At 41.1% G+C, this 17,195-nt stretch overlaps 1 protein-coding gene across 8 annotated transcripts in view; it reads left to right on the top strand.

Moving 5' to 3' along the window:
• Positions 1-17,195, top strand: part of ERBB4 (erb-b2 receptor tyrosine kinase 4) — a 484,578-nt gene that overhangs the window by 368,849 nt on the left and 98,534 nt on the right. For all 8 annotated transcript variants that reach the window (XM_015867995.2, XM_015867997.2, XM_032445688.1 and 5 more), the window contains 3 exons: positions 11,736-11,868; positions 13,820-13,942; positions 14,446-14,544. In XM_015867995.2, coding sequence (XP_015723481.1) covers positions 11,736-11,868; positions 13,820-13,942; positions 14,446-14,544 — 355 coding nt within the window. The remainder of the gene's footprint in view (positions 1-11,735; positions 11,869-13,819; positions 13,943-14,445; positions 14,545-17,195) is intronic.

The following is a 17,195-nucleotide window of genomic DNA, read 5'->3' as shown; positions in this document are numbered from 1 at the left end:
GTGGAGGTTAGGATTTCCCAGAGTGTTAGCACTCCCCCTTTTCCTACCCGTTCATTAGAGCAGTGCTCTGTTCTGTGCATTCCTGCTTGCAGCCAGAAGTTTCTCTGAGTGGAACAGCATAGTTCTTAGAGGGTCTGGGTGCAGGAAAAAAAACACGGCAAGTGCAGCACAAAGAGCTGGAAGAGAAGTATGTCTGTTTCAGGGAGCTGGTAACCATTGCCTTAACTGAAGATAGATCAGTTGTTATGGTAGTGCTCCATGCACTGTTAGGAAAATGACTTGTTGGTTGTGCGAGGCTGGATACTGTGTGTGCCCCAACTCCAGACAAGTTGGGCTAACTCAGTTATTGATGCTCGACTCTGGATAAAGTTTTTGACCTCAAGTAGGAGTTGTTAATGATTTATTCTTCCTGTAATTCGTAGAACTCAGGAATAAGAGATTGTTAAAGGGAGTGAATTTTGTGGTTTTCTGATAGCTTGGCAGATGACAGATAGGAAGATGTAATTGGCAGCGTGTGGCTGTTACGATAGGGAACAACCAGCACCTTAATGTCACTGATCTGAGTTATCTGACATCTCTGTTTATACCTTAAGGAAACATCACTTTTTCCTTTTAACTAACAGAAGCAAATTAGTCAGGACCACCGCTGTCAAGTGTCTACATGAAATGAAGCCTAGATATTAAATTACAACCTTAGTGCTAGCTGTATATCAACAAAGGACGTTCTCTCAACAAATCATCACTTCTTAAATGAAAAAAAAAAAGCCTTTTTTATTTACCTTGTGTGTACGTGAACTAATTAACAATAAAGCCAGTGTAATGCAGGCAAATCCTTTCACAGCTGTCTCATACCCTCTCACAGTATGGCTTCCATAGAATTTCACAGCCATTCCAACTAGATGGTGGGGAAGGGAAACCACCCCTAATAAACTGTTAATGTTCATTGCTTTTATGGAGCTCTGTTCCATTGCTTGGAGGAAAGCATTCCATATGCTCTCTATTTTTATAGAATAATTATAGTCACTTCTGGAGGGGAGGAAGTGGAGAATTGCTGTCTAAAGTAAGAAGGGAGATAGGATCGATGGGTACAAACTAAGCAGCGTTACTTAACTTGAATGATAAAAGATGCTGCTCTTGAGAAATTTCTAGTGTGGAGCTCTCTGATGCTGCATCAGAATGAAGCTGAAGAAACATTTTAATTTGTTTTTAATTTCATATTTATAAGTAAGACTTGGAAGCTGCTGTTTCTTGTCCTGTTTCTGTGGGTTGAATTGAGCTTTCAAGTGATCCATTTGTGACAGGCAGAGAAACCTCTAGTTGAGTGTGAGAATTGTTGCTAATGAACTGTTTTTAAACAGACCTTTGCTGTGGGCATGCTTACTGTCACAACAACATCTCACTGCCTGGAGCTTTGTGAGGAATACATGTGAATCCCCTTTTGTGTGGGGGAGAGTGAAGGAACCAGAGGCAGCTGTCATAACGCGCTTCTTAAGATCCATACTGTGGCTCCAGTAGTTTAAGGATCCTGTTGAGAGCGCACAGGATTGAATAAGGCAAGTTTCGTTGTTTGTTGCAATTGATTTTGCAAACAGTATAACGTGAGTGAAATGTTCTTGCCAACAGACCACGTTTCTCAGCAGCAGAGCTGTTGTTTGGTGGGCTTAAGTAATTTTTTATTGCCTAGCAGTGCATGTCAGACAGAGAAGTGCTACAGTGAAAATACACAAGCTGGCCCATCCTATTGATGTGTGGATGTAGGAACAGCAGTCGTTACTGTACAGTACGATGTGTCCCAGCCCTTGCACCTTATTCAGCTGGTGAGCTCTGAAAGAACTGTGATGCAGTGCCCAGTCTTAAAAAGCAAACAGGTTTCTTGCAGAAATGTATGGTGACGTATATTTGGTCTGTTCAGGAATGGGGACATTGTGAAATTTATGGTCCCTCTTATCACTGTGCTTCGTGACATGCATTCATTAAATCCTACTCTGGCTTGGTGAGCTGTATATGTGTAGCCAACACTGCCTTAACGGCAGGATTAATGGAGATACGGAAAATAGGCATCGTTAACTAAGTACGATAATTATCAAGCTTTGGAATTCTCTCAGGCATTTAGCAAAACCCTGCAGCATCTTTGAGGACACTCCTCAGTAAAGCAAAATAGTAGATACAGGTCTCTACTGGAAGGCAAGTGTTTGGGAAATTCCAAATTGAAAATGCATTGTTAGAATGGGAATTAACACGTGGTCCTATTGCAGAGGTCACCTTTCTTATCAACCCACATAAACCTGATGTTGCGTGTCTGTACTGGTTTGGCTACACAAATAATATATGATGCCATAGTAAAATGGTGTCATGAAGTGACCTTATTATGGAGCAACAGTATATATTTCACCACTCTCCTGTGGGTTTGTTTTATGGCTTGAAACGAGGATTTAATCTAGATTTAACGTTGTTATAAATTAATTATCTGTTATTAAAAATACATTTATAGAGCTTGAGAGATATGCAAGATGTGGAGTTGTTTAAACCTCTTTGAATGGTTTCCTAATAATTCATTAATAATTAATATATAATAAATTAAAACTAAAGCTCGTGGTCTTAGCTCCCATCTACCTGCATAATGCAGGATTTGTTGCTCTTTCGTACTTAGACAGTTTACGTGACAGATGTATTTCAGTTCGGAGTCTAACCAAGACTTAATTCTCTGCATTCTGGCTTAATCACCGTGACCCATCTGGTGATAAAGGAGCTGCAGTTCCTGCAGTAAATGGAAAGCTCTTGGTTGGAGTTCCTTTGAACAGTACGTTGATGGCTCTGTATGTTTTTTAAAAGCATACCTACAGTGCAAGTCTACTTAATTATGTCTTTTCAGATCCAAGTTAGTGTCTTGGTGCAATCTATTGTAGAAAGGGGGTAAAATTGGAGTTAGGAATAGATTTATTTCTTCCTAGTGTCAGTAAAATCTTTCAGGATTTCTCCCCATGTGCACGCTTTTCCACTGCCTATTTAAAATCACTTACATATTTCTTTGAATGATTAAATGTAGACTGTGTATTGTAGATCAAGAGCTTGGATGTGAAGTCTGTTAATGATATTACTTTTTCTTTTTTTTTTTTCCTTTGCCAGAGGATTTGTTTCTCAGTAAATTTGGAACAGCTTTTTCAACTCTGGGTCAAAAATAGTAATGATAATACAGTTTATCTTCATTTGTTTTTGTGTAAGTGGAAATTAAGATCTGGAATCTCATAGAGTCTTTTGAGTTGGAAGGGACCCTAAAAGGCCTTCTAATCTAATGCCAATGCAGTGCGCAGGGAGATCTGCAGCTAGATCAGGTTGACGGTCTTCAGGGATGGGACATCTACCACCTCTCTGGGCAGCCTGTTCCAATGCCTCACCACCCTTATGGTGAAAAACAACAAAAAAAACCAAACCATCAACAAATGTTCTTAAGTCCAGCCTCAATCTCCCCTTTTACCTTGAAGCTATTTCCCCTTGTCCTGTCACAACCGACCCTGCTAAAGAGTCTATTCCATTCTTTCTTACAGTCCCCCTGGAGTTCCTGACAGGCTGCTCTCAGCTCTCTCCATAGCCCCACCTCTCAGTCTGTCCTTTCAGGGGAGGTGTTCCATCCCTGGGATCATTTGTTCTGGTCCTCCTCTGGTCTCACTCCAGCAAGTCCCTCATCTTTCCTGAGCCGATGACTCCACATCTGGATGCAGGATTCCAGGTGAAGTCTCACCAGTTCAGAGCAGAAAGGCAAGATCACCTCCCTCACCCTGCTGGCAGTGCTTCCGTTGGTGCAACTAAGGATATGCAGTGAGGAGATCTAGTAGCAAACTCATTTCCCGTGCAACTCCCTCTTTCTGTTACTTCAGCTTACTTTGCATCTCTTCTGCAATGTAAATCTGCAAAGCATTGGGCTGCAGTATTACTGGCATGTAGGTTTCCATGCTTCTTGTACAGGATTCTGGGCAGTGGTGTGGTTGAAGTGGTGTCTATGTTGGCTGTGAAGCCTAGAGCTGGGTGTGGTGAACATATTGAACTGCTGCTGTAGTAGTAGGGTCCCAGTTGCAGGAAAGCTAAAATTGCTTGAGTGGTAAGGAAGTCTGCAAGTCCAAGCTTCTTTCTGATAGCGGGATTAACTATGACTGATAAGTGTTTGTGTGCAGGAAAAAATGGGTTTTCATCACTGAAGTATCAAGAGTTTGAATTATGGAGAAAGAGAGGCAGAATATTCTGGATGCAATAATGTATCTAATGATAGAGTAGTTCTTGGAAAGACTCTGAGATACTTTTGTGTTGTTAGGAAACTTTAGGAAGGGACATGTGGCAGAAGAATAGTATCAGGTTGGGGTAGAACTGAGAACTGGCAAAAGGAAATGAGGCCAGTGACGTGGAAGAGGGGAAAAAACATGGAGAAGGAGATATGGAAAAGAACTCGGGATGGTCTCAATCTCCAGAGGTCCCTTCCAGCCCCTACGATTTGTTATTCTGTGATGGAAATAAGGTTTAGCATTCTAATAGTAATGGTAGCTGATCCATGTGGTGTATTTGGTGCTGTTTGTTGTGTCCCGGTCTTCCTTAAAGAAATGTCGAGTTCTTAAAGAAATGTGAAGGTTTCAGAAATTACTTTTTCCCTGCCTTTCATGGCCCCTCATGGGAAAGGAAGAAAAGAGCGTTGTATAAAAGTGGACCTCTAGATGCTGATGTACAGTTATACGATTGTACAGTTATACAGTCTGTAGGGAAACAGAGGTTATACAGATGTTTCGTATGAAAGATTACTGTGATAGGAAGATAATCTTTGATAAATGGAAAATGCTCACTGATATTGAAGGTTCACTGTAAACTCCACAAAGGAGCAACCTCCAAAGAAAGAGTTCCTGCCTTAGTGGTAGTCAGCCCTTAAATGTGATCTGGGAGAGGTAGAGCCAAGCTACATGCCTTCTGGTAGTGCAGGTGAAGGTAATTCACCTGTGTTCCTACTGCTGGCTCATTGCTTGTCTTTGGTGGTTAATCAGAGGCTGTGATCAGCAGTTTCTCATACTGCTGATAAATGCAGTCTCAATATCTCAGTAAGGGTCACAGACGAAGTATGGATTGAAGGGTTAATATTCTAGTTTCAAAACTGTCCCAACACCTGTAGGTGATTTTTCCTTCTTTGTGGCAATGATACCCTCAGTACATAAATGACTTGGATGCAGGTTAGGTTCTGTGCTGTTCCCCTACTTCAACTTTGTGCACACTGTCTCTATTTGGATTTTGGGATCAGCTAGCAGATCAGATGTCAAAATTCCATGCTTTAGGACATAGGAGTTATTTTTTAACCAATGGACTTGGAAAATGAAGGAGCTCTTTTCCCTTAGCAAGAAAATTCTAGTTAGAAAAATGTCTGGGCTATAACAGTGTGTGTAGTACCTCTGGTTGGTTTCATTAGCTGTTGTGTACACCTCACTTTAACACTGCAAATACATTTTTCAAGTGTAATGTGAGGCAGCCCCACTCCTTTCTCTCAATTAAGGTGGGGAACCTGGGGAGGATGTTTGAACTTTCTCTGCTCTGAGCCCAAGTGAGCCTCAGAAGTCGTGGAATGTAAAATGCACAGAAGTTCAGCAGGGCTGGTATGTAGGTGTCTGTTCAAATGCACTTTTGCCCTGGATGGGTGTGCTCCATTCAGAGCATTTAACAGCCATTGGAATGGAAGTATTTAAATATTTGGATGATGCGGTACCTGCAATAAATTCTGGAATGTTGTAACATACTGAAATTCAAGAGAGAGCAGAGCTGTTTTACTAAATCATTATTGGCCTTTATGTGGGCCATACTGTACTTCAAAATAATTGTAGTAAAACAGCTGTTGCAGAGACTAGGTTATGCTGAGCCATATCTTTGCCTTGGACACAAGCTGTTCTAATCAAGTCACATCTGTGTCTGTCAAGATGCCAGGAGGTTCCTTTATGTATAGAGACATGCAGAAAATCATAGGAGCTGAGAAAAAAAATCATAGTTGATTTTTTTTATATTGTTTTTTGTTTGTTTTTTCTTTTGGGTGTCCAGTTGGGTCACTGCTGTTAGTGTGGTGACTTGAACTAAGACCTGAAGAATTCACTTATTTCTCTCTTTTCCATTTGGTAGTGTAAGATCTACTGGAGAGGACTGATGTGTTAAAGATACAGACTACAGGGGCACGTCCAGGTATAGGAATGGTCCTGCATAAGCTTTGCATCAGAAAGAGGATCTCAGTCTGTCTTCTACCGTTTTTGTTTTTTTTTTTCCTCATGATGAAATGACATTTTCTAACAATTGATATAATCTATGTAAGGCATTTAAACAGATATGATGGTACCCTTTTAATATTATAGTGATAAATTACAGCATCGCCCAGGTTGGAAAGGGACCTTCAAGGACTGTGATGCTCCAATCTTGCCCCCAACCTCCAACATTTAATAGTAGACCAGGCTGCCCAGGGCCTCATCCAACCTGGCTTTGAACACCTCAAGGGCTAGGGCATCCACAGCCTCTCTGGGCAGTTGTGCCGGCACGTCACCACTCTCATACTGAAGAACTTCCCCTTGATATCCAACTGAGATCTTTTCCCCTTCAGCTTCAAAGCTGTTTTCCCTCGTCCTGCCAGAAATTCTTGGAAACAAATTCCTTATGCCCTAATCTTTATCAGCTTTGATTATGCTTGTTGCTTACAAGCCTTGGCCACGTTTGCTCCATCCTGTTCTCTACAAAGATGAATTATATGTATTTAGAAACTCTCACGAGGAGAAGCAAAGATGCATGTTCCAGTTAACAATAACTTTGTGGTCATGTGGAGGCCCTTAGTCCTCCAATACTGGAGAGCGTTTGTGCCTGTGTGGAATGAAGTTTTAATGTTTCAGACTTTAGTTTCAGTCATAATCCTCTATGCAGGCACATTGTATGCGGGCAGAAGTTAAAATAGAACCTACAGATCCTGTGTTCCCTCTGACTTTGATCTCAAACATAGGTCCCGAAGATGATTTAATGTCACCCCTTGTTAAAAAGAGCTCAGCTGAAACCCACGTAAGCTCCGCATTTATCACAAACACCTGATTGGATATGACAAGGTACTTGAAGATCAAGAACGCAGTGTGGCAGTTCTGTTCTCATTATCATGTCCCATTTTTTGTGGCTCTTTTCCCATCTCTGCCAGTGTCCAGTGCTGAACTTATTAATACCTTAGGCTGACTGATCACCAATGTGAAGAGGTTTGTTCACCTTAGCCAGATCGCACACAGGACTTCAGGTGCAGAGCCAGGGCAGAAATGATCTGCTGGGAGTTGGGGCTGTCGTAGTGTGCTTGCTGAGCAGCGTGAGTCAGGTTTTGGGGAAGAGGCAAACAGTGACAATCGTAGGTTTCGTTCCCAATGAAACCCTTGAAAGTCCATGGCTGTGAAGTACTCCTTTTTGTGCAAAATTGCACGAGTGAGTGCTGTCCAATTGGATTCAAAGCTGGAACAGGAGAGTGCCTGCTGTTCACTACTACTTAGACACTGACTGAAACTGTGCTGTGCTGCCTAAATGAAAGACTCTCAGGAAAGGCTGGTTTTCCAAGGAGCGATCAAAAGAGGCAGTTACATGGAGGCTGAGGCATATTCAAAAGAGGGGCCTTTTTGTGAAGTAAAATGAAAGGCACAGGGCAGAGAGAAGTTCATCTAGCATCTCCTTAAAGGGAGGAAAGCCTACTATATATGTTCCTATGGGCAAGATTTCAGATAGTTGTGCATGGATTTCAGTATTTTGTGTGCTGAATGGCGGTCAGTGTCAGTGGTCTATTTTATGCTAGGAGGTATGCTCTCTGTTGACTCAGCCCCATTCAAGTTGCCTACTGATTTCATACGGGCACTACAGTGTGTTTCTCCAGCTCCCCAAGCTTCAGACTGCTGTGATGTGGTGCTCATGAGCACGAGTCAGTGCTGCCAGACAAAGTGGTCTCTCAGCATACAGTGTCCTGCAGCAGAGTGCAGTTTGTGGCTCTGTTTGAGGAAATTAATAGTTTCACGTACACAGAAATAATTGTAGAGCCTGTTGACTCCAGCTGGTTGCGGAGAAGGCTGCGGGTCGAGTTTATTGCCTCTAACAGGAATGCTTTATGCAGAGAGGCTCTCTGAGCTAACGCTGATGGGTTTGGTTTCAGAGCAGTCCATCAGCACCTGTGGTCATTACCAGGCTGGTGTTCTTTATTTGAAGCAAATTATTAATCTTTGCAAAGAAAACAGGAAATATGCTAAGTTTATAAAGATGATTGTTCTTTTGCTTGATGAACTGGCTTCACCTGCGAGTCCATCTAGTGCATTTTACTGGCTTTCTGTCACAGATGAATCAATCCCCATTACGCGAGGCCTGACTTGGAATATTTTACAAGGAACGTTAATCCGTTTGCATTACATGCTCATGAGCATGAGCCTCAAAACAAAGTCACCGTGCAGGCTTTTAACGAGTGTTCCTTCCTTGTGTTATGACATGAGGGAAACATCTCAGCCTTAAAATATCAGGGACACAACAGGTATTAGATGGACTTTGAGTTTTATGGGGTGAGCAACCCATGGAAAGCCTCTGTATCTATGCTGTGGTTAGTGGTGTTTCAGAATTTGTTCTCAGTCACCTGGCAGCGTGCTAAGGTACTTGCTTAACAGCGGGATGGATGGAGTGGGACCTACAATATAGCGCTCAAGTTGCACGTTGAAAAGTCATGGCTAAAACTACCTGCCACCGGGGTTTTAAGTAAAGCAAGGTGACAGCATGATGGAATGCGGTTTGCCTGTATCTAGATTTAAACATGGAATTGGTAGGCATCGTGAGATCAGTTGTCAGTTGCAGTTTGTGATTACGTGTGATAAAAGCTAATCTGAACATAAAGGTGACATTGCTCAGTGTTTAAACACCCTCCGATTAGATGGAGAAGGGACTCTTTTTTGTACAAAGCAGAGCACATCTTAGTGTGAACAATCCTAGCTGATTTTTTCCTGCCCATAGGGAGCAGTGTTCTGTGAGCAACAGGCTCTGGGTGTTGCAGGTGTAGGGGCTGCCAGGAAAGTGCTGGACAAAGAGAAGCTGAGCCTTTCTGAGCCCTAGCAGAGACATGGGGTGTTTGTGCTTTTAAAGGTGACTTTACCCAAATCTCTTTTTCAAGATTATTAATATTAATATTGCTGCTGTTAATATTGGTGAAAGCATTTTTAAGCAGCAAGTAGTCTGTAATGGATGGGTGCATTCTATGAGGTGGATGTGAGCTAGCAACGTACCAATAATGTGAATGGCTGACATCCTTAATGCTGCTAGAGGTGAGGCCTTCTGTGCATGTCCAGCAGTATGGGAAGCTGGACTGATGGTTTGGTGCATGTGCTGGGGAAAAAAAAAAAAATTGGATTAAAAAAAAAAAGCAGAGTGGGAGAAAAGTGAAGACTTGAAACCTGTATCTCTGATCAGTAACACCTTGCAGGGATCGGTTTTAATCAAACTTAACAGTTGCCTAAATGAAAGGTAAACAGCATTTCAATGACATTGACCTGAGTATTATATTTGAGGTGCTTCTGAGGCAAGAATACTAGAAAAATTGCACAGCTGAAGGTGTCAGCAGAATAGATAAAAAGCAAATGTAGCCTAATGAACTTCAATCAAAATAACCCAAACAAAGTGGGTGACAAATAAAATAACTCAGGGGTTCAGGAAATAACCTGTATGTGGTTGGAAACAACGGTGAGATGTGATACAGATGTGCACTGCTGATACCAGAAAGCACTGAGGCCAGTGGCTCATCCTTTGCTGGCGTGTCAAGTTAAGCTCATGATTGTTGTTGTCTTTGGGGGCATAGGTTTGTGTTGGCATAGCAAGCAGAAGCTGCTTAGTATACAGCTGCATTCATTTATGTCTATGGGGTTTCTGTGTGTCAGGATCTTTATGTACAGATGGCTGGCCTATGAGTGAGGCAGCTAAAAGTTAAAAAAAAAAACAAAAACTTTTTTTTAATAAACAATGCGTATTTTGTTTTAGCAACTAAAGGTTTGTTTGCTGATCTTTGTATGGTTTTTTTTTTTTAATTCGCTGTTGAAGATGATGATTTACTTTTAAAATCAGTGAGAGTTGATATGACGGGTGTCTCCTTGAGAACTGATTACTTATGGACTATCATTCACATACTGTTTGGACCACTTTTAGCTTATATGGTGTCGTAAAACTTGGTATCAGCAGTTGTTGGTTACTAATGTGAATTTTGAAGTCAATAGATCTTGTTTTGTCAGTCTTTACTTTGGTGGTGGTAAAGATTCTGTGGTTGTTCATATGTTATTTCAAAAAATACTTTTCTGCTTCAGAGCTTCAGTGCTGTTTTCACAGAAGTCTTTTGAAGGCTAGTTTAGACGTGGGCTTCCAAATGGTATGCAGTGGTTATGGAAGTACACCTTAATATAGCAAGCCAGCTTAGATAGCGCTGCATCCCACTGCTTGGTTTTGTGGTATGATGTTAAGGAACGATAAGGGATCAGATAAATCAATTTACTGTTTCTGCTGGAGACAGTAAAATTTTCAATACCTGCGTGCTAGTTTTATTTTATTAAGCCATAATGTATCTTCCATCTTCATTCAGACATAATGGAGGAGACTATTAAACCAGAGCAATGATACTTCTACAATCTCGGCAATTGTTAACCTATTTCCTGTAGCTAACGAGACGTGATTTCTGCACTATTCTGCTCTGCAGTTGTCACGCTGTCTCTTTTTACCAATCTTTTCAGCTAATCTCCAGGCACTGCTGCTGGGATGTTAAACACTGTATGTGTTGATGTAAATTGCTGGCATTCTGTAGAAACACTTAATTTAAGATGTTGGTTTGAGAGCTCCTACCCACCCTAAAGAGACAGAGAAAACTAAGTGGGGGCAGAAGTTTCTTCTGCTTGTTCCTTGGCAGGAGAATGTTTTCTCTGCACTGACCATGTGGAAGATCGCAGGGATATTGGGGGTAGCATTACTTTTTTTGTGCGAAAGCTGACCCTGTTTGGGTATTGTTCACAGGAAACTTTTTGTCTCCCCCAAGACAGTGTTGTGTTTGGGGTTTTGACTTTGCTGCAAAAAGGTAACAGAACTGAATGGGTGCAACCCTAAAGCCCTCACCAGAACATTCACATGGAATAGCAGTGACCCAAGTGTGTCTAGAGGGTGCGTGGTACTGGTAATGAATTACTTTGTTGAAACATCAAGATCCTCTACTTGAGCAAGGCTTACATGTGTGTGATGCCTCCAGGCTTCCTTGGTACAGCATTTTTGAAGTTTCTCCTCCCTTCTCTAAACTCAGGAAGGATGCATCATGTTGGTAGGTTAGGCAGTGTTTATTTCCCCCCTCACTGCCCCATCCCATGAGTTAATGTGGTTGGAGCCAAAGGGTAAGTTCAGGTAAACAAACCTCTTGAAGGAAAACTGCAATTATCTGTATCCTCATTTTGCCATTGCAGGTTTGTGTTTGCCATCAAAGTGCATGTTGTGTCTCCTTGTCCACACAACTTCTCACATGTGCATGGCACTTAGAAAAAAGTGAAATTGTTATATTGATGGGAATGCAGAGAAGTTATTAGTATGTTTCCCCTGATTTTTATATTTGGTCCAACTATGAAACCGTCACAAGACAGTAAGCTTTCCTAGCGATTGTGTTTTGTGTACCTGATTGTTCTCTGGTCTGTCACCCCACATAACAAGTCTCTGATTCTGATTGCTAGAACCCCTTTGATTGCTGCGGGAGTTATTGGCGGCCTCTTCATCATCGTCATCATGGGCCTGACATTCGCCGTGTACGTTCGACGCAAGAGCATTAAAAAGAAGAGAGCATTGCGGCGGTTCCTGGAGACTGAGGTGAGTGTGTTGGTGGTGCAGGAGGCCATCTAGGAAATACTTCTGAGCATAATGTTCAGTCTATATTTGTCAGTTACAGCAGAAGTGATCACTGCTGTCTCCGCACTCCTGTGCTTTGAAACATGTTTGATTATGATGTTAAGTTAGGGTTCCCCTCTGCAAGATAAATAAATCAGTCTTGGAAATATGGTTATGTACTGATGTTTCAATAAGGCTTTTTAAAAAAGTGCTGTTTCCTGTTTTATTGTAAGGATTCTGCTACCAGTTATTCCACTTTAGGGCTTGACAAAACGATTTCTGCATCCCAAGTCTGTTTTCCTAAATACTTTTATACTGGTTAGAATTTGTGTTGCTTACTGAATACTGTTCAGATTTATAGAAAGCTTAACTTAATGCTTTTAGGTGTATTAGCTTTGCCATTGTACCAGCCTCTGCTTAAGCAGAAGTGATGTTAAGCGGATGGTCTTCATTGTACTGACTTTGACAACAGCTCCTGTTCTTCATTTGGTCAGTGAAAAACTGTGGCTGGTCCTGTTTCTCCAGAGGGACTAAGGTCTTAATACAAGTAGGAGTTAGAAGGTCCTAGTGTGCAGGAAGGCTGTTGTCTTGCCTGTGAAATGGAAGATTAAATCAGGAGTATCCTGAAATAAACATACACAGCTTCAAGTCCCTTCTCTGTTTCTAGCTGGAGGTTATAATAAGCCCATCTTTTTCTTGGTCATTCTCAATATAACTCTACAAGCATGTTTTTAGAACCCACAGTACTACTTTTCCCAGCCATTCCTGTGCTGGTGGCTTGCAAGTCATATATATAGAAGCATGCTTCCAGTCCATCTGGTTTTCTTTAATAGGGAACCTTCTTTCTTTCATCACATTAACACTGTTCATCTAAACAGGAAGTAAGAGAATTATTCTTTTAGAAGTGCAGCTCACAGATAATTTCTGTGATAACCTGTCTTGTTGCTGTTTGGTTTTCTGTTTTCATATTCATTTCTATCTATTGATATTCTTACGCGAGCTAAAATAGTCTGCTCAGCCAGTAAGTAGTCCATGGTGCTCATAGAACCATAGTAGGAGTTCTGAAACCACAGAGCAGTTAGCCTTGTAAACAGGCGACTCTGAGATACTGTAGTGGTGTCAATCCCATTTGAGTGGGAGTAGCCCTGAGTTATTTCTCTCATCCTGTAAAGGAGCAGGCTGTTTTTCATTGTTTACAGTATTGTCCTTCTCAATTTTTTAAAGTTTATTTATAAAGAACCATTGTTTTTCTGGCAAACGTGGGACAATATTCATTTCTAAAGTCATTTTTAACAGCACATCTGTCTGTGATTTATTTATACATTTTCCTGGGACTTGATTGTCTTCTTGAACAAATTGTTTTACTGTGCCTTTCTTTTTCTTTTTCCCCAGCAAATGAGTGGCTGTTAAAATTTGTCTCCTTTTAAGTAGCTTTCTCCTTAAAGTTGTCCTCCTGTATGGTACAACAGAGGATGAGGAGAACAGTCCCGTCCCAAAACAGAAAAAGAATATCACGAGCCATTAAGTCAGGGCTATTTAAAATAAGTACGAGTAACTTAAGAGGCACTAAAATGTGCAAAAATATAATGTGGTCCGCTGATAATAAATGCTGTATTTCTGTCATTGATACTGCCTCCATTAGCAGAAGTCCTTGGGTGCATTACTGTGACACCAATTCAATTTCCAGTTTGTGATTGCATTGTGCAATTCCTGATGGAAATGATTACATGTGGAGTGAGGATTTTCTTCATAGTATTGCTCAGTTTGTCAGCATTTGATTGTTTTCTTTAAAGGTGAGAGATTCTTGCAGGAGTTATTAGATCAGCTTTATTGTCTTATTCCAATGTTTAACTGGATTGGTTGTTTCCAGTATAAGCTTCTCAGGGATTCTCACACTTAGAAATGCTTAACGGTATCGGACTTCACTTCATAGCTTGTGGAACCCTTGACTCCAAGTGGTACAGCACCCAACCAAGCTCAGCTTCGCATCCTGAAGGAAACTGAGCTGAAACGAGTGAAGGTTCTTGGCTCTGGAGCCTTTGGAACAGTATACAAGGTAAGAGTCTTCTCTACCTGGCAGTGACTAGCCTTGTTTAACTTGTGAACAGCCAAGTTCTGACCTCGTTGCTGTTGGTACTCACTAGTGAGAGTTTTGCAGTAGCTTTAGTGAGTTTAACATCAGATTCCAGAATAAAATAATCTAGTATTTTGTTTAATTTGGTGTGCTTACATCGTTCCGTTTGAAGGCAACTGTCAGTGAGAAAACAAAGAGGATCTAAGGACATTTGCTGGCGTACAACCATCCACAAGGGTACAACCCATAAGGGTTTAGTTTTGATGTAAGAAGTTGTTTTCTGAGGCTTCTTCTTTTTTTTTTAAAAAAAAATTTTTTATTTTTTTATTTTTTGCTTTTAATAGCTTATTTTGTGTATTTTCAGTTTTGATGTTCAGAACTGAACTGCATAATGTGACAAAATAGATCAAAAAGAAATGTAACTGGGGGAGATTTTTATGATAGTTGTCTTATTAGTCTAATGTCACTTTGCCTTATCTTTCTAGGGTATTTGGGTCCCCGAGGGAGAAACCGTTAAGATTCCTGTGGCCATTAAGATCCTTAATGAGACCACTGGTCCCAAAGCCAACGTGGAGTTTATGGATGTAAGTCACTTTGAGTCTGGGGGGGATCTTTTTCCATTCCACAGTGATTGTTCAGAGCAATTCCTTGCAGTTGTTTTTCTTAAATAGCAGAAGGAGGTTTTTTCTTAGGACCAACATCATGCTGATGTAGCATGTGCTACAATGTGATGGCCTACACACAAAAGCAGCTCAGTTTTCATAGAGGTGTGTTCTTGTGTGAGTCCTTGACAAGCTGTCTCTGTGTTAATGCATTCTCTATGGTGGCAATGCTGTCAAACAGTAAACACCAAACAAGGTTACACCTCAGCTGGGGGTGGATCAGTGCTGCTTCTCTGAAGTAGAAGATCTGGACTAATAGTATGGGGCAGTGCTTTGCCCTGGTCAGATTATTGCTTGTAGACATTAGTATTCTAGAACCCTAAGCATGTAGTAACATCAGTGCCAAGGTGGAAAGGGCTGGGTTTTTCAACATGCTGTTGTCGTGGACCTCAGGATGTCTGGAGTTTGCTTATACGTGGTCATTCCATCACTGGAAGGCTCATCACTGCTCTGTATCATGTGCCAGCAATTTTCCATTTCTATGACAGAGAGTACAGATATAAGAATTGTGGGGCAGTATCTTGCCATGAATGCAGGTCTTCACTGGTGTAGGACTCACAGGAACACATACTTCACTCTGTTCTGCTTCAGTTTCCCTGAGAACTAAGCACTGAGTCTGAGAGCAGTCAGCAACAGTAAAATGTAACAGGGAGGGAAAAACAAAATATGTATGGATGTTCTTTGTTTAGTCTTTTGCTTTGTGTCAAGATTAAACCTCCCTGACGCTGAATGTTTGTGTCCAAATCAGAGGCACTATTTTGACAAATAAGAGCAGTTGGCAGGTTTTTTTGGTCGGACTCTCGTGTGGACTTGAAAATTACGTAGGACTTTTAAATTTTGAAGGTCTGCTCAGTGTACAGCCTTAATTTGATAAGCGTTAATGAGACAATAAACCATAAGGAGATTGTACTCCCATTATATAGTCTACTGCTGTGTCTGAAAATTAATAAGATTGTACAGTTACAGCTCTAGTTTCAAGCAGATGATCACAAGTTCTCACAATGGAACTAAAGCTGTGCATAGATCAAGGTGCTTCCTGCGCTTTTTTAAAGAGCGCCGCACCTGCACATTTAAGTTGATGACATGGAATAATCATTGTGTACAAACAAACAAAAAACGGGCTCTGTTGGAATGAAATGAATTGCACTAAAGGGATAAAGAGGATTAGATGTATGCTGAAAGGACAAAATAATGGTCAATGGCAAAGCTCCAGAAAGAGGAGATCTGGTGTTCAGTGGTCCATTGAAGTGAATGCCTAGGGAGTGGAAGGCTACTGCCTGCAAGCTGCGCGTGTGCTGTTTGGTGTCAGCATATGGTGATGGAGATTCCATTTTCAAGTAGATGAAATTGATATTGCCACATGGAAGTCACTGGAAGTGTGCAGTTTTTACAAGATGAGGAGCTGACCTTATGATAGAGAAACAGTAGTTTGATATCAGTTAACCTTGAAGCATGTCTCAAAGAACATGTGAAATCCCAGTTAAAAGGCCAAGTTGATTATTGGAGGCTTTGTAGCTCAGCATCATCGGCTGACTTACTTCACTGGAACTCATTTTCCTCCAGTGTGTGAGTCTGATGAATGGCTCAGAAATGGAGAAGTTTATTTAAGATACCGTAGAACTTTTAAGCATGTAATGTGCAGCCACGCTAGGAGAGGTTTCTCCTTAAGATTCTCTCGTGAGCCTCTGATCTAGTAGTAGTCAGGTGGGGGAATGGTGTTTTTGTGTTATGGGTTATCATGTGTCCTAAAGGTCACTAATAACCTGAAGGTTACTTATAGCTAAAAAGAATTAGACCCCATTGTCAGCTGATAGAATTAACAGTGAGACGGACTTGAGATGCTTTGCATCCATGCTCCATTGGATGTGTGTGCAGTGGTCTGTAACATTCCTTGCTGTACAGAATTGACAGGAGGACAAACAGATTTTCCCTCTTTTGCAGTAATATTTCATGTGTTAGTACAGAAGTCCCTTCCATCCTTGCCTCCTAACTCAGCCATCATCTATTTCCTGAAACAGCTGGCATTTTAATAGATAACATTTTATGTAAATGAAGGGCCTAGGAATTGGTTATGGTTTTCATGTGACCACTGTTTTCTGTCCCGGAAGGGATATAATTTTATGCTGATAAGCTATTATGAGGAGATATTCTTTAATGGAAGATACCTAAGTGAAGTTAGAGTGGAAAACCGTTTTATTCCTCATCTCTCTGAGGCTTTGGTCAGTGTAACTGTGCTGGATGAAATCTATTGACGTTATCTCATTAGGAAAATGTATGAGTGCATGTGAGAGCACAATCCATCAGTTGTGCTTTCAGTAAGAAGGGTGTTATGAATGGCCTTTGTCAAAAGCAGTTACTTTTTAAAGTTATATAGGAGCTAACTGCCATTGGGAGCGTAATGGACGTTGACTTCGGTGAAGTGCCTGACAGTCATTTCAGTGGGAAGGGGAGGTTAATGGGAAGGAAGTATCATGAGTTATCCTCTTGACTTTGCTTTTTTTTTTTTTTTGAACTTGTCAAGTGTAGGTGTGCCTTTGTTGGCAATTCTTACTCAGCCGTGTGTGTCCTTGTAC

The sequence above is a fragment of the Coturnix japonica genome, chromosome 7, assembly GCF_001577835.2.
Source record: "Coturnix japonica isolate 7356 chromosome 7, Coturnix japonica 2.1, whole genome shotgun sequence".
Classification (NCBI taxonomy): Eukaryota; Metazoa; Chordata; class Aves; order Galliformes; family Phasianidae; genus Coturnix; species Coturnix japonica.
Note: the sequence above shows the minus strand (reverse complement) of the source record. Positions and strands in the feature narration are given on the sequence as shown.